Below are 23,491 nucleotides of genomic sequence, written 5' to 3'. Positions count from 1 at the left end.
GTCATCTAAATATTCCTCTGTTATATATTAATCATTGAGCAAAATGGAGTCAAAGACATCTGATTAATCCAGTCTCAAAGTTGTCACATCAGAGAGACGCATCACAATGTGGTAGATCTTTTTCTTGTGACAGTCCCTGGAGTGACTTTAGTTTGTTTAGAAGAATGTGGTCTTACACAGAGATTCCTCTTTATTCCCAAAGTAATAGTGTACATATACAAAAGACGGAGCTTCATATCCACTTTCATATTTTTTCATGATTATTATAATAGTGTTGATACATGCTTTCATGTACTTGTCAAGCTGAGAGGTTAGCTCAGATTATCTGAAGGTTTCACTTAATTGATTTTCTGATACATAGCTAAATTCTCTGCTGGCTCAAACTAGCACAGCAGCACTGCATTTGGCCAGTAAAGATACAGGCGTTTAGAAAGTCAGTAGAGAATATTGGTCAAATTCAGCTTTCAGTTGCTATAAATTGAGAGAGAGTTAATTGATTTCAGCTAATGTATTCTAGAGTTGCACTCATACATTTGGGAGCCAAATTTGGGCCAAGGACAGTAAGGACTACAGTCACAAAATGATTGTGACAGAGAAGTAGCATTTAAATGCGGGGGTTTAGGGGCAGGTAATAAGCAAGCCATGGCAACGCTGGGCTGGGTGACTGACCTGCCAAAAGAGTAGCTACAGTTAGCCTGCGGTTGGGTTACAGATAGATTGATCCCAGCTCTAAATTTCTGCCACTAGCTAGGGCATTTAACTGTTGGATAGCAGTTTGTGTTGTGACTGCAGCACAGGTATATCCAAAGTTATACAACTCTGCAAAAAAAACCCCATTGATTAACCAGTCACCTACTGCTGATAACATTTTTTCTAAATAATTCCAAATAGCTCCTTACCATAGCTCCATTTCTAGAAGATAGCTTAGCAGTTTCCCATGGTGTCATTTATAAAACAGCATGAAAACAACAGCCTCCAGGTGCTGTGAATTTCAAGCTGTTCCTTGTGACATAAGTACCATCAAGACTCCTTAATTTAGTTTTGGCAATCCCATATTTAACCATGTTGTTAAGTGTGCTGCAAGAAAAATCTGAAAGGGTTTTTCTCAGTTTTCGTGTAAGTGTTGCTAGAGAGCTTGCAGGGTGAATCACAGAATCACAGAATGGTAGGGGTTGGAAGGGACCTGTGGAGATCATCTTACCCAGCCCCCCTGCCTGAGCAGGGACACCTAGCGCAGTGATTGCTTTTCAAATTTCCTTTGAAGTACAGTTGTTCTTTGGTCTCTTTTCTTGAACGTGGGCTGTTTCTTGGTTGCATTATAACCTCAGCTGAGAGCAGGGATGTGCCTTGAAAAGTTGCACACCAAGTGTGTGCAAAACTCCTAAGACTGAGATATTTTGAAGCTGGCTTCAGATTTCAAAAGGGTACTGCAGTACAATCATTATAAGGAAAGATAATCCTGTGCTTGGAAAACATGCTTAAATGTCATTTTATAGATACAGATTCTGTGTTTAATATGAAATGACATGTTCTGAACTCACATTCAGCTTTTGAGATCACCCTCTGGATTAGTTTCTTTTTCTTTTTGAGCTAAAAAGATACAAATATCTGTGAGCCATATAGAATTAAACAAAATCTATGCCTTTCTGCTCATAGTCATAAAGATACTCTTACCAAAATTTCAACATGAGGCCCACTCAGTTTTGTAGAGACTGATAGAGAATATCAGTGAGCACAGAAAAGTCTGTGAAACCATTGGGTCTGGGGTCACTAAAAAGTAAGACCTTCTGCAAACAGGGAGAGGGGAACAAGGTGAGAGCTGCAGGTGACCCCAGCACTGGCCATGCCCTTTGCCGAGGAGGAACCAGCCGTGGCACCAGCACATGGGCTAGTGACAGAGGCAGGTCTCATTGACAGTCTACTGATCATCTAATGAAGGCAGGAGGATGAGCTGAGTCAGGCCAGGGATTGCCCTGTGAAATCCAAACAATTCAAAACGGCCACCTGCAACATAGCTCGGGAAGGGGCTGAGGGCCTCAGGCTGAGCTGAAATGGGGTCCTGAGCCATTGGCAGCATGGGGAAAGCCCCAGGCTAGGCTGAGCAGGGACAGTCAGGGCTAAAAGTACCCTCAGAGAACATACAGCAGCCAAAATAATGAATGTCTTGGATACTTTAACTATTTGAGACTGTGATTTTTATGACTGGTTTAGTGTTTAGTGTTTTATGACTGGTCCAGGTCCAAATATTATTTTCACATAGAAGCCTAAGCCCTAAAGTAACCACTCACACATATATGAGAGAAGTGTTTTAATCCATGGATGGACCAAGGAAGAACAGACCCAGGTTTAGTCCTTAAATTAAAAACTCATCTCAGGTACTCCTGGTAAATACACAACCATCTGTAACGGTGGCATCTTTTACATCTTAAACTTATCACGTGGAATGAAAATGTCTTGATCACAAAAAGTCTGCTCCTAGTAGGTGGAAAACTTTCCTGTACCTCATGTCTCAGAGCCAATGTAACTCATAAAACTCTTTCTTGAGAAGAATTGTCATCGAGAGCTTCCTCATTCCATCTTTCTGTGCTGTGCCTAGCTGAAGCATTATTTCCCAAAAGTGCTCTAATTAGGAGGTTTGGTAAAGTTGCCAAGTCACATTTCTGTGGGATGAGGAGGTTCAGCATAATGACTATCTGAAAGACACAGCACATCAATTGAGCTATGAGTGCTGCTTCCTTTTCTACTTTTCTTTGACCATTATTCATTTATTCATTAAAGAAAGTACTAGTAACTAGTACTAGTAACTGCTGTGCTTTCAAAATTTGCTACTCCATGGCCCCAGAGATTAAAATCCCCTTTCTTCTTTCATGCAGGATAGAAAACCTCCTGGTGTCCCTCTCCTGGTGCTTTCTGGTTGTTCTGGAAAGCCCAGCTACAGCTGGGAGGTTAGTTCAGTGGCCTCAGCCACTGGACCCTGAGGCAGAGGCTGCCATGCTATCTCGTATGTGAAGGGCAGAGAAGTAGCTGCTCTAATTATACTCAAACCATCCTGTGTCACCAATGGACATCTGCAAATTAATTCATTTTTAGTATAAAAGTCTTTGTGCCTCTCACCCTTCATCTGCTGCAGAACTTCCACTGCCAGTATGTGGATTTATGTGTACCACCTAAGGAGAGGAGGAGATACTGGGTTTTTATTGTTGCTTATAGTTTTCTCCCGGTGAAACTGTTGATGCCATTAGTTTTATTCAGCCTCTTTAAATAAATATAACTCAAATGGTTCTGAACATCAAGCACTGGTGATTCATCTGCAGTGGTGTAAGTCACTGTTGTCACCCAGAAAAGGGACAGCAGGGGAATTAAACATCCATGCCAGAGCTTTCCCAGCCTCATACTGCACACAGAGCTTCCTTGACAATTTAAACACACAGGACTGTTATCAAGAGTGGTAAAGTCACCATCTAACACACAACCAGTCATACTTCCCTTGCTACCACAAGCAGGAGAAGAGGACAGAACAGATATCAGAGAGAAAGCATGAATGGATGAGGCCGGTAAGCTGCCACAGTTAAATTCAGGAATAAAAAGTAATATCTTCCTAAATGAAATTTGATATAATCAACGTGATTAAAGTTCCTGATTTGGAATCCCTGAGGTAAATAGTTCAGCTCATGCTTTAGAGCTAAACCTCACAACAAGAATATTCAAGTCAGGAAATGGTTTGAGGTAAAAGAAAGCAAGGCAGAAACCCAGCCTGGAAGAATGTCTCGATCCCCACAGTGGTCTGGCAGGTTGTTTCCTGAGGGTAAAATGCACATGCCAGAACTGCACTGTGGGTTTGTGAAATGGAAAACGAGAGGGAGAAGCTAGCTACCTTCACAAAAAAGTTTTAATCTCAAACCAGAGTTGCTTTAAGTGAGCAGTATCCTGCGGAGAGCAGAGACTGTGTACGCACATTTCTGCTCCTAAGACTTCTCTGCTGCCTGCCACTGGGAGATCTGTATGGACACGATCCTGAGGGCTGTAATTTAAAACTCAGAACAATGCATTCATAAATCTGATGAATAACACAATGAGCACAAGCCAGACTTGGGAGCTGCAGTAAATGCTGAAAAGCTTATGTGGCTACAAAAACTTTGTCTCATGACCAGCCTGGATTGCTTTTTTATGAGTCACCTGACCTCAGAACGAGGGCCTGCGCGGGCTGGGCTTTCTGATTACCCTTGCTAGGGGTTTATTGTTTCTCAGGTTTCACACTGCTAGACTGTTATTCCAGAAAATGACAATGCATCTGATGGAAGCATCCCCCGGGGGTGGCCAGTGATTCATTTTGAGTGCTGTGATAAAATTGCACAAGTGCTTTGGTTACTAAATAAGCAGGATGCTAATGTGCTGACTACACTTACAGGACTTTCTAATGTGGTATTAAGAGAACCTAGTATATATTTGTGACAACGTTTTCACTGAGTATCAGAAACATCTGCATCAGAACAGTAAGTCAGTTCCACATAATTGAATCACTGTAAAATGGCTAAAATAAAAACAGAAGTACCATGTACCAACTTAAGGGCCCTGATTTATTCAGACACCTGAAAGGATTACCCTTGCTACAAGCTAATAAAAAATATCCTTTTAGAATATCACTTCTAGTGCTAAATGCAAATCCAAACTTACCCAAATGCTCTGCCTTTTCTTTAATGTAGAAAAGGAAATGTTCTCTTTGAAGATTTCAATCTTATTTCGATAGCTTCTAGCTGCAGAAATCTGTAGGGCTGCATTTAAGCTGCATTTTAATTTCTATAGGAATTTAAGAGGTTCTTCTACTCCTATTTTTTAAATATAGAAAAAAACCCATAATCTATTTCTCGCTTATGAAGAACTCCACTGTAGTTGGGCGGGCACTGGCAGGAGTCGCTAGAATTCAGAAATGAAAATTTTTATTAAATGCTGTTTCACATTTATTTTCCCTTCCAGGTCAAGGACAAAATGAACCAAACCTTTAATCTGAGTGATTGATATGCCAATTTATACCACCTTTGGCTTTGATCTTTCAGTCCTACCACAGTACAAATTTGGTCTCATATTTAAAAGTTGGAAAATCCCCTGGTTATAATGTCTGCTTTTTCTCACTTCCCATTCTGCTAGAACCACCTTTTTTTCTGAAATAGTTGTCTTTTTTGTGGTTCCTTTGAGAAGTGTAGACCAACATCTCCTCTTGAACTTTAATTTCTTTGTGTATTTAGACAACTAAAGACCTTGAAGGAAAAACCCTTCAAGATTTTTCTTATTATTACATTGCAACTATTAATACTGTAGAGATCTTAATAAATTCAAAAATTGTGAGTGTGCATTCAAAAAAATGCAAGTGTGCATGACTTCTAAGTCTCATTAAGCTCATGCCTGAAGTAAAATCCACCTAAGTGTTTTGCTGAATAGAGCCCTTTTGGGTCTGATCCAATGCATATTGAAGCCAGTCAGAAATTCCCATTGACTTCAGTGGGCTCCCAGCCGATTCCTGGGAGGTATCGAGTGTGTGAAGTTCAGCACTTCTCCTGCCAAACTTCAGTTTTTGCTCTGACATGTGTTCTTTAGGTTTTTTACATTGTCTCCTTTCAACAGAGAAATATAAAATTTTTAAGGCCTCCTGAAAGGCCAGAAGAGTTTTTCACCACTCATTTAAATGCACTCTTGTGGAAACTGAAGTATTTCAAAACCATTAATTTCCCTCTATGAGAAACATAAAAAAAATAGTTTCAGGGCTGATAAATGTCATTGCAGCTTTATAATTTTGAGGTTATGTTAGTATTTTTATACAAATATTTGGGACATGCATTACAAATACTATATACATGTATAAACACAGAATGCAAACACTTGTACATATTTACAACCTTCTAATGTTTTAGTTAATAAAATTTTTTTCTTTTTCAGAATTACAATTTTCATAAGTTTGGGTCCAGCTGGAAATTTTAAAATAGAAGCATTTTCAGTTTGGATTAAAACCAAATTTCTGAATGTTCAATTTCCCATAGAAGAAACATTCCATTTTCTGTTGATATCTTCTAGAATACTTCAGATGATATAGCTTTTTACACTTACTTCTCCCTCCAGCCTTTTACTAGCAAACATGGAAACCCACTTTTCCATATCCTCCTTTATTACAAATACTTCTACATTACGCATACAACCAGTATTAGAACTAAGTACTCAACTTGCATAAATGAATCTTCCAAGTTACAGTGCATCTTAAGTGGGAGCTCACAGCTAATCATAGTTATCTCAGACTTGGAGATTTATACTATGACCATTCTGTTGATTAGTAAGTACAAGTACACAAGGCTCGTTCCCCTCGGCTTGTCTGTTTGAAGCAACTTAGAAACACTAATAAACTCCGCCTTAAATAATCTTACAGTTAAATAAATGGACTTTGTATACATTGTGACAAGCTAAGCTAAATTCTGCAGATGACAGCTCTGGTTTCTGGTTATTGTGTTAATTTTGTGGCAGCTTCATTACACATAAAAATTGAGCGTCAAATCTTAGGAAGCTTTAAGACCACTGAAGCTCTGAAGTCTAATGAGCTATACTGGTTCAATGCAGCTCAAGATGCGTTCAGTTCAATATAAAATTGAATAATAGGAATTGAATAAGAAGAAACCTCTGTTTATTAAAATAATATATTCCATTTATTTTGCGTGGTCCTTGAATTTTCAAAAAGCTTCTTTACTTTCTTGCTGTCTTCTCAGTGAAGCTCTTAGGTGGATGCTTGATATTTAGACGGTAGAGATGGGGAGCTGGCACCCAAGAAGGTATAGGAGGAGTACACAGGGCATGTCATGTCTTTCAGATCCAGGCACAGATTGGCCATACGGCCTAAGGGGCCCGTTGCCCCATCTCCAGAAGCCATTGAGAGAGAAGCAAGGCATCACTAAAACTGCTGCCCATAGCTGCCTTAGCCTTGCTGTTCCCAAGGCTACACCAAAAAGCCAAGTGCCTGGGGACAAGGGCATTGCCCTTGCTGCACCCATGCCTATGGCAGCCAGTGTCAACTTCTAGGGCAGTCCTGGTTTGGTATGGAGCTTGGCATCCAAACACTGCTTCTCCTAAAATACCTCTGCTCTCTACAGTGCATCCCGTTCTTACCACACTACCATCACAAGGGAAGGACTCTAATATTTCTTATATTTGTATGAGAAGCCTTCCCCACATGTTTTCAAATGCAGATGTGAAGGACTCTGTTTATTTTGAGTAACACCTGAGTTCTGAAATGTTTTCCACACCTGGAATATTACATAAAGCAGAGTGGCAGAAAGAGAATAGAAAAGAAAGTGAGAAAGAGAGAAAGGTGGCGATAAAGAAGAAAGGCTTTATTTATACAGTGAGTTGTATGTGAAAGATGAGAGGACTGAACTTTCTTCATGGGAATTTAAGTTTCTATTTCTGTGCTTGGGTAGTCACTGTACTGACTTCAGGTTGGCCTTTCACCATAACAACAATCAAAAGTGTGTTTGTGCTGTGAAGAGAAAAATGAAAATTCTTGTCAGTCATCTCCTTCAAGCATTTTTTCCTCCTCCAGCTTCTCTGGCTGCCTGTTTTCCACAGCAGTGGCTTTTCCAAGTCCAAGCAAAAATCATAGAAAATGGTGATTTGAAAAATCACCTGTTGCTACTACTTTAGACCTATCCACTCCCACACTAAAATTAGCGGTGATGTAATTAATTCCTTCAGTGTGATGCACAACCTGATCCTTGTTTTGCAAGGACCTTGCTCTGCAATCATTACTAGTCAAAGCCAAACTTCCCTCAACTTCATTCAGAACAGGATTAGGATATACTTCTTTTTTTTTTTTAACCATGTGAAGCAGTAATTGCTAGAATAAACACAGAGTAGAAAGAGTGGTTATTGTAGCATGTACGGTCAGTGACTTCTTTTACTCCATAAGAAGAATAACAGATTAATTGGTATCTTCATTCCCAAAAGGGAAAGCAGCCATGTTCTTTCCATCAAGATTTTGAAGGGGGGGGGGGGATAAAAAGAAGAAAGAAGAAAGCCTCAAAAATAAATTAAAACCCATAGACAGTGCTCTCTGAGGTCACTACTGAAGTACCTCGAGAAGAGGGCAAGTGGGAGGCTGGTAAGTGAGAGGAAAAGTGTAGATCATTTTTTTAGAGCCCATTTGACAGATTCTTAAAAAGCATCGCTGGTCAGGAAAGCTACAGAGTAAAGAGAAGGTGCACAGCAGAGACTCTATGCTTATAGTATGTCAGTGGTGTCCACCAGCAGAGGATCATAGAAATATTACAAAGGGACAAGCGCCAAAAACTGCTGAGTCTACAAGTGGAGAGAGAAAATGAATAGGAGAAAGCAGAGGAAGCCTCCACCCTTCATGCTTCACTGATCACTTAAGTATAGTGAGTGCTTTTAAATCCTTTCACTCACTGTTTCCCTGGTGCTTCTCTGGCAACCTAGCCCTCCTGCCCCGTAGACTAATTAAACCAACAGACAGTATTTTATACTACTGTAATTCACACGATGCCTCTTCATCATTCCAGGATAATCCCAAACATTTTATTTCTTAGGGGATCATTAGCTTGTGTTGTACAGATTTCTGCATAAAGGCAGCTTACCAAAATACCCAGTTGGAACAGATTGTACACAGAGGTATAACAAATCCTTATACTTTCAGATAATGTAGTAGAGTTAGTATTATTACAAATACCCAAGACATAAGCTTTTAAGCTCTGCGTCTCACAAGCATTGTGATGGAAAGAACATGGCTGCTTTCCCTGTTTTATCAGCAACTATGCTAATGGTTACGCCAGGGCAACCACCTCACGTTTTTCCTCCCTCAGATGACACTGCCTGGCCGGGCTACGACACTTGGCTGCAAACCAAGAACTCCTCTACACTTGTAAAGATGGGCAGGCAGAGGGAAGAGTGGGCTACATGGATAACCAACACATGCCTGATTTCAGAAGAGCAGTTAATAATGAACAGCATAGATATCTTGTCCAGGCCAAGGCTGTGTTGTTTTCGGTCTGGCTTTTCAAAAAAAAAAAGCGAATTAGACTATCGCACTGTAATACACATTACATCTTTATCTGCTGCATTACTGCTTATGCACTTGAAGCCCGAACTAGGTGCGACTGTTTCAGACTAATTCGAAGCTAAAACAACTGAGGGCATTTTTTAACCTTCTGTGTTGTTTTCCCTTCATTAAGAGTAGATCATGCATTTAAGTATATTAAGTAGATCATTCCCTGCATTAAGAGTAGATCATACGTTTAAGAAATCTGTGGAAAGCTTCAGGGTCTTAAAAATAAAAATATGATCTCCTAAAAATAAATATGTTAGTAAAGAAACTGCCAAATATTGTGTAATAAGAAATTAATAAAAAATAAAAACACTTTTTCTTCCTACCTTCCTTTAAAACTAAGCAAACCCAGGGTAGCAAGTTTTTAAAAATTGTTTTGTCTTTGTCCCAGGGTGAAAAAAAAAATCTCATTAAACATAAACTCTTTAACAGAGTGGTCATATCTATCATTGTCTGGGTTATCAGCCATAGCAGGAGTGTTGTCCCTTACCACATGACACCACTGCATTCCAGTTTTATGCACTGTACAAAATGACTGGGCCCACTGTAATAGCTATAGGTAATGGGGGTATATATACTGCCATTTATCTTCCATGGTGAAATCAAACATACCTTGTGGCCCACGAAGGTTGCCAAAATGCATATCATATAGTTCCATTCATTTAATGATTTAAAATAGCCTCACTTCTGCACGATGTGTGCAGATAATGAGTATTATGAGCAGTTGCAATTGTTATGCCAAATACTTTACACGTAGGAGAATTTTAGAATATTTCCCTAAAATAAAGTTATGATAATTGAAAATACTGTAACTTTCCAGAGGGGAAAAAAAAATTAAACCACACTGTTGTTTTACCTGTCTTAGATCTTTGTTAACTGCATGAGGAAGAGAAAAAGGAGCTCTTCTTTTTATTACTGTGTTTAGGTTTAATACAATGGCTCGAGGAACGCAGCTCTCCACTTAGTTATTCAGTAACAACTTATGACGGATCCAACTGTATACTCTATAAGAAACTCATGAAAAAGATAAAGCTGTTCAATAAAGATTAGGGACTGTGGGGGAGTATTATAAACAGAGACAGGCAAGTACTAAAACATTACACACCCACCTGTATCTGCATAGTGATAAAACAGTGGAGAAAATCTACACGGTAACAGGGTAAGACACCCATTGGTTTCAGATACCAGGTGAGCCGAATCTTTGGGAACCACCATGAATAAATAGTCCAGATTTTGTGGAAGGGCACGGCTGATTACTCAGGAGTTCCAGTTTTCACTATTGAAAGGATATTCAAGCATCTTACACACAGTTGCTGCAGTTGAACAAATATTTTGTCTACTTTTTCCTTCATTTGAATAGCTTTAATGATTATTTGAACAGCGTAAGTGCCCTGGCTAAAATCATGGCAAATTGTACATGCAGTCTGGTCCTTAAGTTCACTGAGATCTGGATGACTTTGGCCAAACTAAGACTGGAGGGGTGGGGGGAGCATGCAAACAACGGTGATTTCCAAGACCTTTGACAGAGAACCCAGCAGTTATTGCAGATATTTTCTCTGAGATTTAGGTGCTAATAGATGCCAGGTGTCAAGACAGAGTACAGAGGGAGACAAACCTATGGAGTTTTCAACTGCAAATGCTTTGAAAGAATCCTCAGAATTGTTTGTTTCCAAGTTTCAAATGGATCTAATTACCCTTACGCATATGGCTGAGTCACTTCTAAGCAGCTTCTAGTGCCCAAACATAGCTGTGTGGTGATGCACAAGGACTTGAGAAAGTCTGATTTAGCTTCAGTTTCTAATCTCATTGTTCCCTCCCCACAGCAAAAATGAAAGGCTTAGAAAATAATTTTCTCTTCAGGATAAAAAAAGGCAGTTCAAAATTTTGTGGTTTCTCCTATGGCTATCCCAGCTCTGAACTAACTCAGTACTAGTATATCTATGCACAGGCCAGCATGAAGGAAAAAACACAGAACAGCAATGATTGCTCAGCAGTTAGCACTGTACATGAGGCAGGGATTTTCCAGGTCATTTTTATCCAGTTCATCACTACAATTTGCTGGTCCAATTCTGCCAAATCAGCAGACATACTTCTTAAAAGAAAGCCTCACCCAGTTTTGCACAGGCAGCACTCTGAGTGTTTGCAGGGTTACCAGCACTTTTCATCAGAGATTAATTGTGGATTGCACTTTTAACTAAAGTACACAAAAATTAGAAATTTCTCACCACTGCTGGACATCTGCACATCCCCCAAGTCAGTTTATAACAACTGATTATTTTCTCCGGTAGAAATAGCGATATGGTCCTTGCCTAGAGCAGGCTGAGACATGAACTGAACTGATACAAAAATGTATCCAAGGGAGGGCTGTGACAAAAACACATGCTATTGGTTCTCATTTGTGGTTCGATTGATGTGCACAGGAAAAAGTAAACAGTTTTGCCTATTGATGGCCTGGTGGACAAAGAATGGCTGGAATGAAATAATGTAATAGATGGGGGAGGAAAAGTGACATAAAATTGAGAAACATTTCATTCTGGGTATTCAGACAACACTTCAAAAATCCGTTTAAAAAGGGGACACTCAGTATGCCAGATGCGGCTATTGAAGTACAGCACTGTGAGGTATATTTAAGACTGAACAATACCTTGTACTGCCCTTAGTCCTGCTGAAGGCGATGTAGAGTGAATTATTATTCCATGGAAGCAGATATAGTCTAATTCTTACTTATTCAGGTGAAGAAAAACAGTTCCCACTGGGACATCTCCAGTTATCACAGAACCATAGAAAACTTTCAGGACTTCCCATTCTCCTGCCCTAAGGAAGATGTGACCATATCCACGTAATTCCTGACAAATAGTTCTCCTCCCCATCCTTAAGCTCCCCCAAGGCAGTTCTACAGCCTCCCCAGGTGATTTATTGTCCTCCAAGCCAAGCCTTTGCAGCAGGAGGCTGGTGCCAATATGCCCAGGCAGAGGGAGGAGCAACTGGCAGGCAGGGAGAGGCCGCCAACTGCAGCCCACTGCAGGCAGCCCTGGTGAGCTAAAGGGGGGCAGCTCTCCCCTCCTGCATGATCAGTCCAGACCTGGCAGCGCATAAGGCAGCTGGAGAAGTTGCTCATAAAATTATCTCTTTATGTTAACAGGACCATTGTTGTTTCAGGCAAGTACTAAAACGCTACACACCCACCTGTATCTGCATAGTGATAAAACAGTGGAGAAAATCTATGTGGTAACAGGGTAAGACGCTGGCTTCAGATACCAGGTGAGCTAGTATGTCTTTGTTGCATACAAGATGCTTTGAAGGGCAAGGCTTCTGAAGCCTCTCCAGAAGCACAGGAGCTCTCTGGAAGATGTGGTATGTGTCACATTCCTTTTAGATGGGTGCTTTGGGCACTTCAGGAAAATCTTGCCGGTTGACTAAAGCACATCTCCTGGATGAGAAGAAAGTTTGTCAATGAGAAGAGATTCTTCAGGGGAAAGTTAGGTCTGCAGGAAGAACCAAATATCAGTGTGGGAGAGGTGGAGTGAAAGGGAAAAGAATGGCAGTGCATTATTTTGTCTGTGCCTTAACATGCAGGCAAAACGCCTGTACTTTCCTTTTATATAGCATCACTAGCCTGCAACCCATGCTGTCTAGGCCAGAGTCTCACCTTATACCTTGTCTCCATACTCATTCAAGATAGTGCTCTGAAAATCATTATCTCAGCCTTGCATGCTGACTGCAATCTTCTCCTGGCATTCCCCCTCCAACCAACTCCTTCCCAAATGCTTCTCTGACCTTGTGATGTCCTTTTCGTCTTCTCTATCTACACCTATTCTTTGTCACTGACTTGCAAGAGATTGATTCTTACTTTCAATGCCACCAAACTCATTGTGGGATTTTCAAGCTGGACAGTAAGGTTATAAAACAAATGGAAACAGCCATTCACATAAAAGTTGCCCCTTCAAAATAGTCATAGCTATACTGAAGCATTATGACTAGAATCGATTGCAGTTGGATCTGATTGATAGTGTCATTGGATCTGACAGTATTCTCCTGACGCTATCACTAAAACAGAACTTCTCATTCACTGCAAATGAGCTCTGATTGCTGTGTAGAACTGTGGCCACAGCTTCCATCCCATTCCATAATTTTTATTAGAAACATTGCATGTATTCAGGGCACTAACTAGGAACTTGTACTTCACCAACACCACAATTAATTTCTTTTTACATTCCTACATCCTGCTGTAGAAAGGTTTTGCTTACGCTGCTGCAAAATTTCATTAGGTATACCAAAATGTATTTTCTTGTGTTTCTAATCTAAATTAAGTCTCAAAAATGTAAGCATCTCTTTAAAGAGGTTTCAAGTTTGATCCCTTCTCTAAAAATTACTGCAACAGTGTCTTTCTGCCAAACAGTATATCCCTCCAACCATCACAAGGTTTGCTTCTGCCCAAAAGCAATATTTGTTTTCATGGTAGTTACATTTTTGTACTCAGCTTCCTCCTCTACAATCCTGTATGTGATTCCATTTGTGATGTGCTGCACTTCTCAGGACACAGCCTGTGTCTTTGTCACCTTAATTCTACCATGAAGTTAAACATTACTTTTATGCTAACTACTATGGTGCAAAGACTCTTCTTTTCCATTCTTTGCTTATCTTGACCAAGGAACTGTATAGCTTTTTTCAAGTTTTCAGCCTTGCAGCTGGCCTAGAGAAGCGCTCTCCAGCTCAGCATGCTAGAATGTATCTGCCGCCCTTACTTTTTCAGCAGAGGGAAGAGAGGGGGTCAGTGAGATGTGGGGCACCCAACACACATTAAAACCCACTGACAGCTTTTCCCAGTCCCTGACATTGATATGGTGTTGTGGTTCAGCCCCAGTCGGCCAACTAAACACCACGCAACCGCTTGCTCCCTCCCCCCACCCCTGTGGGACGGGGGAGAGAATCGGAAGAGCAAAAGCAAAAAAAACTTGTGAGATGAGATAAGAACAGTTTAATAATTAAAATAAAATAATGATGATAATAATAATGATTATTATAATTATAACAATAATGACAATATAATAAAAAAGAAAAGGGAAAAAGGAGAAAAAACAAAACCACAAACAATACAGCCACTCACCACCCCCCGACCGACGCTGCCCGTCCCCAAACCGCAATTGCTGCTTCCCTCCCCTGGCCAGCCCCTCCCAGTTAACACGCTGGGCATGACGTTACATGATATGGAATATCCCTTTGGCCAGTTTGGATCCGCTCTCTCAGCTGTGCCCCCTCCCCTCCCGGCTTCTTGTGCACCCGGCAGAGCGTGGGGAGCTAAAGAAGTCCTTGACTAGTACAAGCACTGCCCAGCAACAACCAAAACATCTGTGTGTTATCTCAACATTATTTTCATGCTCAGTCCAAAGCACAGCACTGTGCCAGCTGCAGTGAAGAGAATTAACTCTATCCCAGCTAAAACTATGACATATGGACACATCAAAGCCAGAAGTAACGAGCTCAGATGCAACATGGTAGCACAGAGCCCAGTCAGGACGGTAAAGGCCCATCTGAGAGTTTGGCTCATCACCTGTTCAGATCCTCACCAATGTAGCCATGTTGGTCCTGGCAGCTTAAACTAGAAAAATTGGCATTAAATTAGGCAGGTATCGCTACAAAAGAAGACTGTCAGTGCAGCGAAACCAATCAAATCTCATCCAAAAGTCTCGTCCAACATGTGTGCCATACAGCTAAGCTAGAAAACCAAAATATGGTGCAAGGCAAAATTCAAGCCCAAGATATTTAAGGCCAGCATGATGCACCAATTTAAATTTAATACATATTAGAATGCACATACCACTCCTCCCTGCTGTCATTAATTTTTCTTCTCTGTTTCATTTTTACCTGCATATATAGAAATATGCTGATCTTTATGTTGTCCCCCTTGTCTCACAGAAACACTATGAAACATTAATAAAAACTGACTATCTAAAATCTTGAGTAAATCCTTTAAATTTACTATATCAGAACTTACATTATATTCCTAACTCGTATTCATACACTGCTTCAATTCAAATCCAAATCTGTCTGCTACTGGGTTATCACTAAGGTTAACAGCTTAATTCCCTCATATGCAATCATTCAGTGCTACCTAGTATAAGGTGTCATTCTATTGCTAATAATCTTTTTATTCAGATCTGTATGGAATAACTGCAAATAAAATGATTTTCGTACAGTTCAGTGGACCTGAATCAATAATTTTGCTAGCTGATTGACTGGCCTCCCATGTTGCAGGTTTTCTTTCCTTAGCCTGTGATGTGTGGCCAGACACCATTAGATTGTCCATTTAGTTTATCATCAACAGTTATGCCATAAAAGTATGCTTTTATGAATATGCCCTTGAAAAGCTGGCTATCAGGAAACTTTTTGTTTTTAAATAAAATGTTGGGAAAGATTCCTGAGTAGTGTTAGAGCTTCTTCTGCTGGGAAGGGTTATTCAAGGTTTAATGGGACTGAAATTTTCCTTTGCAAAGTACTCATTATGAGCTACTGTTGTTCGCCTTTTGAAACAAAAATGCTAGCTTGGGAATGCTGCCTTTTATTTTAAAATAAAAAAAATGAAGTGCAGCTGACAAAGTTCAGATAATTGGACAGAGCAGCAGAGCTTAAACCAACAATGCATTCAGCACACTGACATGTGATATCTTTTGAAATCTCCATAGGGTCTTTTAGCTTACAGTGAGTCATTTCAGAATCCTGGACCATTGCAGGATAAAGGCTTTGCTCTTTCAGACTTGCACCAATTCCAATGATATAATTATTTTTCCAGCTTCTCCTTCACACCAGATCAATACATATTCTACTTGGTAAACATATAAGTTTTTACGGACCCAGTCCAGAATCCTGCAAGTAATGCCAGACCTCTACCAAAAAAAAAAAATTTAGAAAAATGCTATTAATGGAGCATCAGTATGGTCTGTCATTACAGCAAACTATTCTCATTAACACATAATAAACCTAAAGCTGGTAGAATGCTAATAAAACAGGTATAGGGGAAAAGGAGTACTGAAAATGAGAGCCACTGGAATAGATAGAACAGAAAACCAGCAGCTGGCTCCCGGCCATACTGGGTATCTCTAGTAGCCCAGCTTCTCAGGGGGGTTGTGTAGCTTGTGATTAAAACACCTACTATTCAGGTGTAAGGTTTAAAGTACTAACTGTTGAGTTTTAAAGACCTTCTCCATTTTTTGGCTGGTATGGCTTACAGTCTGGCTGCTAAGAGCTTTGATCCATTCCCAAAGTGAAAAGACCATCTAGGGACAGGCTCCTGTTTCACACTGGTTTTCTGAACTGGCTGGGACTGAATGGGGGAAAAAAAATTGAATTCTATTACTTTCCCACCTCCTAACGTGAACAGTTCTATTCTGTCCATGTACTGAGCCCAGTGCCATTTGTTTAATTCTCAAGTGAGACCGAACGTCTGATTTTACCAAGGGCTAATGTAAAACTACAGGCCAGCTGAATCAGTAGTGATGTTTAGCAAGTTACTCTTTTTGCAGCAACATAATGATGTTCCAAATAACAGACTGGTAGGTCCTGTAGGAAGATTTCACCTTACCCTCAGCAGGAATGTCACGTAAAACCTTCGACTTTTGCTTAGTATGTGGAACAAAGTTGTAACTCAACCAAATCTGCACCTTACTTGACTAAACAGTCTCAAAAAAAGTAAACTTGGTCCAGGCAAGTCATCAAGAAGCTCAGTCAGACTCCTGATGCAATGGGAGACTCTCAGAGCTGTAAGACTGTGGAGGGAAGACAAGACAAAGATGGAGACAACACATTTAAACAGCCATGAGAGTAAGAGCTGGAATTAATATTTGTTGCCTACACAAGCAAATATGCTAAAAGAGAGACAAGTATCTTGACAAGCTGGAGAGACTTGCTAACCTATGGTGGCCAGTTAACATACAATAGTGTTGCTCCAGGAAACAAAAAGTGTTTCATGAGCTCTGCATCCCAGTTCCTGTGGCCACATTTTGAAACATCCACTCCCCCCCTCCCCCCAACAAAACAAAACAAAAGAAACCGAACCAAAACAAAAAATACCTCCTCCTGCTTACCTGATTTTGGCCAGAGATTGAGCCTACCATGATAAATGCAGCAAGCAAAGATCTGCCAGTCCCAAAGAAGAGACTCTTTTTCACATCAATGAAGGAGAACACATGTATGCTGATGTTCCTTATGTTGTGCTTTTCCCATGACTGGAGTGCCATGGTTTCCAAATCTGGCTGCTTAACAGCCAACATGCATTCGTATTGCATGAAATATGGTGGAGACATTAAATATAAAACAGGGTTTTAAAAAATGTAAACGAAAGGCAGAAAGGCAACTGAATCAGGCTCAGGATAAATGTGGAGACAGAAGAGTTTGGTGCAGAAAAATGTATGTGACCAAAAAAAATAAAGGAAACAAACCAGGTGATTAGCATTTTTAAAAATCTTTAAAAATAGCCTTAAAGACTATGAATTCAGTGCCATGAGACAGCAATGAAAGTATAACAGTAGATGAACTGAAGAAATGTACTGTGACGAAATGCCTTCTGCAGCACTGGCAACAAATCTGAGGCATTTCATTGACACACTACCCAGTTTGGCTAAATAAGGATAAATTCACGGAAATGCAATCTAGTGATAAGGAGCTCCTGAAACAAGACTGAGGGCCTGATTCAACCACTGGTTCAAGCTCAGTTCAGTACACCAGAACCAAGCTGGATTTCAAGCTGATCCGGAGAGGGCAATTGTTAGGTGAGACAGAGAAAGGATAGACCTCCTAGTGAAGTGCTGGAACAAAGAAAGCACCAGAAGAGATTAGGAAGTCACTGACTGTTTAGGTAAAGGCAATCACACAGTCACATGCCTAGAAGTGCTGTCACATAAGACACTAATACAGCCTATGTTTTATTTTAGTCTTTCTTCATGGAAGTGCCGATCCTGTACAGTCATATAAGTAAGTGTTCAGAAACCAGCTTCAGGGCAAGTGGTAGCAAGCATTGCTCCTAGGAAATTATTTCATTATTAATATTTTAACATAACTTTAGTTGTTTTTCCATCTCAAAATGTCATTATGGAAAAAATGCCAGCAGGTACTTTTCAAGTACGGGAAAAAAAAGGAAAAAAAAAAAAAAGGTTAAGTTGCTGTAGATTTAAGAGCAGCTGCATTTCTCCTTGCTCTGAAAGTGCGAGCAAAGCGTGAGCAAAGCCAATGGCACTGACCTTCCCATTGTTGAAGGGAGAGCAACAGATTCTTAACAGTCTCCAAGGCAAAACAAGGGAGACCTTGCAAACATCTCATTGTAGGGGCTCTAAACAATAGCAAAGGTTCTTTCCCAGGGTTGAATTTCTCTATTCCCTTGGCACACTTTCACAAAAGGGCTGGGTCCTTTGAGGTTATCTGCAATGTGCTTACGCTCAAAGCATTAACGTGCCTGTCAGCTCTGTACCCTTAGCATACTTTTGCTGTTATTAACGAGTGATTACAACTCAGAAAAAGAGGATCTTGGAGATGAGATACTGGACTGAGTTGAAGAAAAGCAGGGCTCTGGGCTCTAACCTCTTCTCACGTCGCTTCAGGCAATCAACATGCTTCACATTTCTATTCCCCGTGTACACTTAGTTCATAAGCCCTTTGAACAGAGACGATTTCTTTCCTTGCATATGTAGGTACAGAATGGCAGCACTGTGGAACAATGGCCTAAGCCAGAATGCCTTGGCACTGTCAGTTACACACTAAGCATTTTAAATACTATGACAAGGCTAATTTTGCAGCCCCCTCTATTAATAAAAGAATCAAAAATGTTATATGCCAACATTCTTTTCTATTTTTCTGAGAATAATGAGCACTGATTTGAGTCTACCAGACCTTGGCTGCACTGCCTTTCAGCTTCTCAGACACAAGTGCGTATTTCTTTGCCCATGTGCTAGTGATTTCTAGCCACATGGGCGTAACATTCCCTCGCGCCATCAACACTGTTGGGAAGAAACTACTGTCAGCAAGCAGGTTGTGAGAACTGCAGCAGAGGATGCTGGGTTTGGATACAGCTGGGGAGCACTCAAAGAATTAAAGTAAGACTGTATTCAAGATGTTCTCACCAGCTTTAAGTGTGCTAACTGAAGAAAGCTCAGGGGAAAACAAAGCATGCACGGACTCTCAAACTATTTTAATAATAGAGATTAAGCACTGTTTTAAACATTATACTGAAAGTGAATGGGTGCGATACCAGACAAGGAGTGAAGTTGTTAGTAGGCACATTCTCACACCATCCCAGTAAACAAGTTCCATACCTATTATCCATTGGCAGCCACTTCCAGCCCAAAGGCAGAGCACAGATATAGTCCCATCGGCTTCATGGCGATTCAGTACTACATCGCTGCGAAGGCCTCGAGGATCCCTGCAGCACTCTCAGTCGTGGACTCGTCTCATGAAAATTCATGGGGGAGCTGTGGACAGAAGTTCTCCCTGTCCAGGACACATCTACACTGGGAAACGATGGCAGAGGGCTCTTACAGATTTGCAGGACAGTCACAGACTTGGCCACATAAAAGATGCTGTGGATTGTGACAGCCATTTATGCACAAAGCTTGGTAAACTACTGCAAATGTGCTATCTCCCTGGCCCCTTGCTGTGCTTCAGCTATCTAAAAAAGCCTTCCTGCTTTTTAAGCCAGAGTACGTGGCTGACCTTTGTGCAAAGGATCTTTATTTTGACATGCTATGCATGAAATTGACTCCTTCGCATTATGGATACAAAAGCTTGATGGTGGTGCAAGATTCATGTAAGTGAATGACCTAATCTAAACCCAACAGAACTAATCCTGCCTGTTCCAGTAAGCTTTCCACAGGTGCGTGACTGCACATCAGTATCCCCAGCACAGTACAGGGACCTCATATTTCTGAATAAAATAGAGGATAAGAATTATGGAAGTCTGTAGAGTGATTCATCTTCAGTGCATGGAGAGAGTATGTGAAATAATTTATATGATTTTAAAACACCATTTCCCTCACTTACTAAACACAAGTCCTCTCATCCCTTTGGTATGTGTACAGGCTGTGTTTCTATTTACCATTACCCACTTCCCTCAGAATTTCTGCTTAACCTAAGAGCTTACTGATGGGCAGACCAAATATGCCGCTTTAACCAGTTTTGTGAATCCTGGGCTCTGCACTGAATTTTTTGTCTGTATCCAGCAAGGACATCATTCAGGAGATACTGCAATTATCCAGCAGTTCTGCTGAATAAAAATGTGGCAAACAGAGAAAACTATTGAAAAATGTTTATGCTCAGCTAAACTCTGCTCGGCAACACAAGGTTACCCATACTTGAAACACACAGAACTGGCCTTTTGTGGCAGCTGCAGTTCATCTCCTGCACAGTGGCAATGGGGAAAAGAACAAGATGTATCAGCACTAGGAATATTTTCATTTATTTAATCCACTCTCTTACTCCCAGTTAAAACCCAGTCAGCATGCCTCTGGCTCTTTAAAATAGCAAGACAGCTTTTTTTTTTCCACACGTTAAGGCAGGCAAAAGCCATTTCTACATTGCCTGGGACAAAACATATATGAGATGTGCAGTTCATCTGCCACTTCGTCCAAACTCATTTGTGAATGCATGTGGTTGCTGAAGTAGGAGTTTATGGCAGCACGTTTCTAGGATCATGAGGTTGACCTCTACTTCACTTTAAATAGGACAGCCCCAGGTGTAACACTTCTTCTCTGAGTGTAAGGATCTCCTTCATCTAGTTTCCAAGGGGTAAAAGTGAAGATTTAATCAGTCTTTACACTTTTATATTTTTTAAATTATTTAACTTTTATTACTGTTGCACCATTTATACAATTACATATAATTTCAATGCATCCATTGTACATTTTGTTTTTTTCATTTGTTTTCCAATGAGTGTGTGTTGGTGTCTGTGACACAGAATGGAAGAGAAACTGGAACTGCAATGAACGCAGACTTTTTCATTTCCACTGACCAATAAACAGAACTACAGGTGCACCCAACCACGGACATGCATTAACTCGTCATGAGAAATCTAGGTAGGCTAAGTAGGATGAGAATGCTTTTTACTCCCAAAAAATATTTGGAGAGGAAGAATTGGAGGATTGGCATTGAGAAATATGTGGACAGCTAAGTGGGTTTTGTCTGAAAGTTGGCATTCATCCACTGCATAAAAAAAATATCAAAATAAGAAAGGCTGTAAATAAAAAAACCACAGAAAATACTGCTTTCATAAAGATCTGATTGCCTTGGCACAAACCCAGTGGGCAGAATCAAACGCATCACTCCCAAACCCCATTACAGAACAAAAAGAAGATTTTGATACATTGGTGGAGTGCATTTACAGCAGTTCAGATACAAAAGATGTGCTGTACTTTCAGACATCCATTTATTTTACTTTTTTTTTTTTTTTAAATCCAGGACTTGTGTCAAGTTGGCAGAAAGTATATTAGATATTTCCCCACAAAAATACTATTTGGATTCTCCCCCCTCCCTCCCTCCCAACTTGATGGGACATCCTTTTCCTTTTTTTCATATTTTTTTTTGTTTTCTCCTTTTCTTTCTGGGCAATACATATTTGTTATTTCAGATCTGAAACGAGTTAGTATAGCCGAAAAAATAAAAAAAAGACACAGGTTGTTTTAAGTGGTTGTTTCAACAGGCTGTCCAGTTTAATCTTGCACTGCTATGGTTTGATCCGAATTAGTCGCTGGAACTTCAGAAGGTTTCGCTTCCTCTGGTGGGGCTGCAGGGTCCGAGGCCTTGGCAGTGGAACTAGGTGCTGCTGTTGCTGCCACGGTCTCCTTGGAAGAAGGCGCAGCCTCGCTGCTGCTAGGTTTTGAGTCTGAAGCTGGGGCCACTTCACTTTTAGTTTCTTGGGCTGCAGGTGTTGCGGGAGCCTCAGTCTTTTTGGCTTCCCCTTCCTCTTTGCTCTTGTCATCTGCTTTACTGGGAGCTGTGGCTTCTGAAGGCTGGGAAGCTTTTGCATCATTGCTAGGCTCAGAAGTTTTGGGTGCTTCGCTACTGGCAGCGGGAGCAGAGGCTGCAGTTGGCTCCTCTTGCTTGGGTGCCTGCTCGTTGTTCTTCTGTGGCTCTACTTTCGCATCGACAACAGCCTCTGACTTCTCTGGTTCTGGTTTCTGGGTTTCTTCCTGGGTCACTGTTTTCTCTTTCTCCCCTTCTTTTTCTTCCGTCTTATTGGCAGCGACCTGAGTATCCTTTTCGCCCTTTTCCTCCTTGTTCTCCTTCACTTCTGTGGTCTCTGTGGTTTGCTGGGCATCCTCAGCCTCCTTTGGAGTCTCCTCTTCCTCAGCTGCTGCTCCTTCAGCCTTCTTGTCTTTGTCTTTAGCTTTTTCATCATTGACGCTGTACCCCTTCTTCTTCTTGCTCAGTTTGCCTCCCATGTTGGAGCTCTGTAACAGAAAAGAGAAGGAGGTGGTTATCCAAAGCCCAGCATTTATCACTGAGAGAATCAAAATCAGATCAACTGACATGCAAGAGAAAAATTGATGCTGACTCCTGAAAAGAAGACATGTTTGGTCAGACCTTATCAGCTGAACACACTGACACCAGTGAGCACCACCCCTGCTGAGCTTACGTCCCGCTCAGCCCTGCAGCGTTTTCAGTCAGCTAACCCCCTTCTTTCACATCCCCTTATGAACAGTCCTTCTCTGAACCCCTCTAACCCTGGTTAGTTTTTGGGGAGGGAGAAGGGAGGCGGTAACAGGATGATGGAGGACTAACATACATCACGATCTCTCATGTTCTGAGAAAGGGATACAAAGGGTGGAAGTAGAAAAAAGTCATATTCAGGTTGGGCACAAACTGAATTGGACTGTCAATCGTGGCAACCACCCCTGGTTAACACAAAATCCACTAGCACTCTAGCAAAGGCTACGAACAAGCTTTGCATTAAGGTTTGGAAAAATCGAAGTGAGCCTCGAGTCAGTCAGAAGGCCAATGCTCTTCCTAAGACAGGAAGAAGTAGACTTTCTAAGACGGTAGTCTGCATCTACTCACTCCGCTCTCACCACTTGTTACATCCACAGCCAGCTCCCACGGTATATACAGCCTATGTGTATGGCTGATGGCGCCCAGAGGCCAGGAGCGCGTGCTCCCTCACCCAGAGGGGCGCAGGCACCACACTCCAGCAGCCCCAGAAGTAGGAGCAGTTCCCGAGCAAGGATGTCCCCATGCATGGAGCCCCCACCAAGCCCTTTCTCACCCCAGAGCTCCTGCAGGAATCGCCAACCACAAGCCCCACATTCCCACACAGGGCAGCACCTCACAGCCCCCCGCAGCAGGATGGGAGACACAGAGTCTGAAACACAGCAAGCCCGTGACCACTCGGTGAGACAACAGAAGCAAATATGGGCACTT

General features: G+C 41.2%; 1 protein-coding gene across 1 annotated transcript in view; it reads right to left on the bottom strand.

The window, feature by feature from the left end:
• Positions 1–20,894: 20,894 nt before the first annotated feature.
• Positions 20,895–23,491, bottom strand: part of BASP1 (brain abundant membrane attached signal protein 1) — a 53,603-nt gene continuing 51,006 nt past the window's right edge. Inside the window, exon 2 of the mRNA XM_064443421.1 lies at positions 20,895–22,524. Coding sequence (XP_064299491.1) covers positions 21,784–22,515 — 732 coding nt within the window. The 5' untranslated portion in view covers positions 22,516–22,524 and the 3' untranslated portion in view covers positions 20,895–21,783. The remainder of the gene's footprint in view (positions 22,525–23,491) is intronic.

Source organism: Phalacrocorax carbo, chromosome 2, assembly GCF_963921805.1.
Source record: "Phalacrocorax carbo chromosome 2, bPhaCar2.1, whole genome shotgun sequence".
Lineage (NCBI taxonomy): Eukaryota > Metazoa > Chordata > Aves > Suliformes > Phalacrocoracidae > Phalacrocorax > Phalacrocorax carbo.
This window is presented reverse-complemented; position numbering and strand designations above follow the sequence as displayed.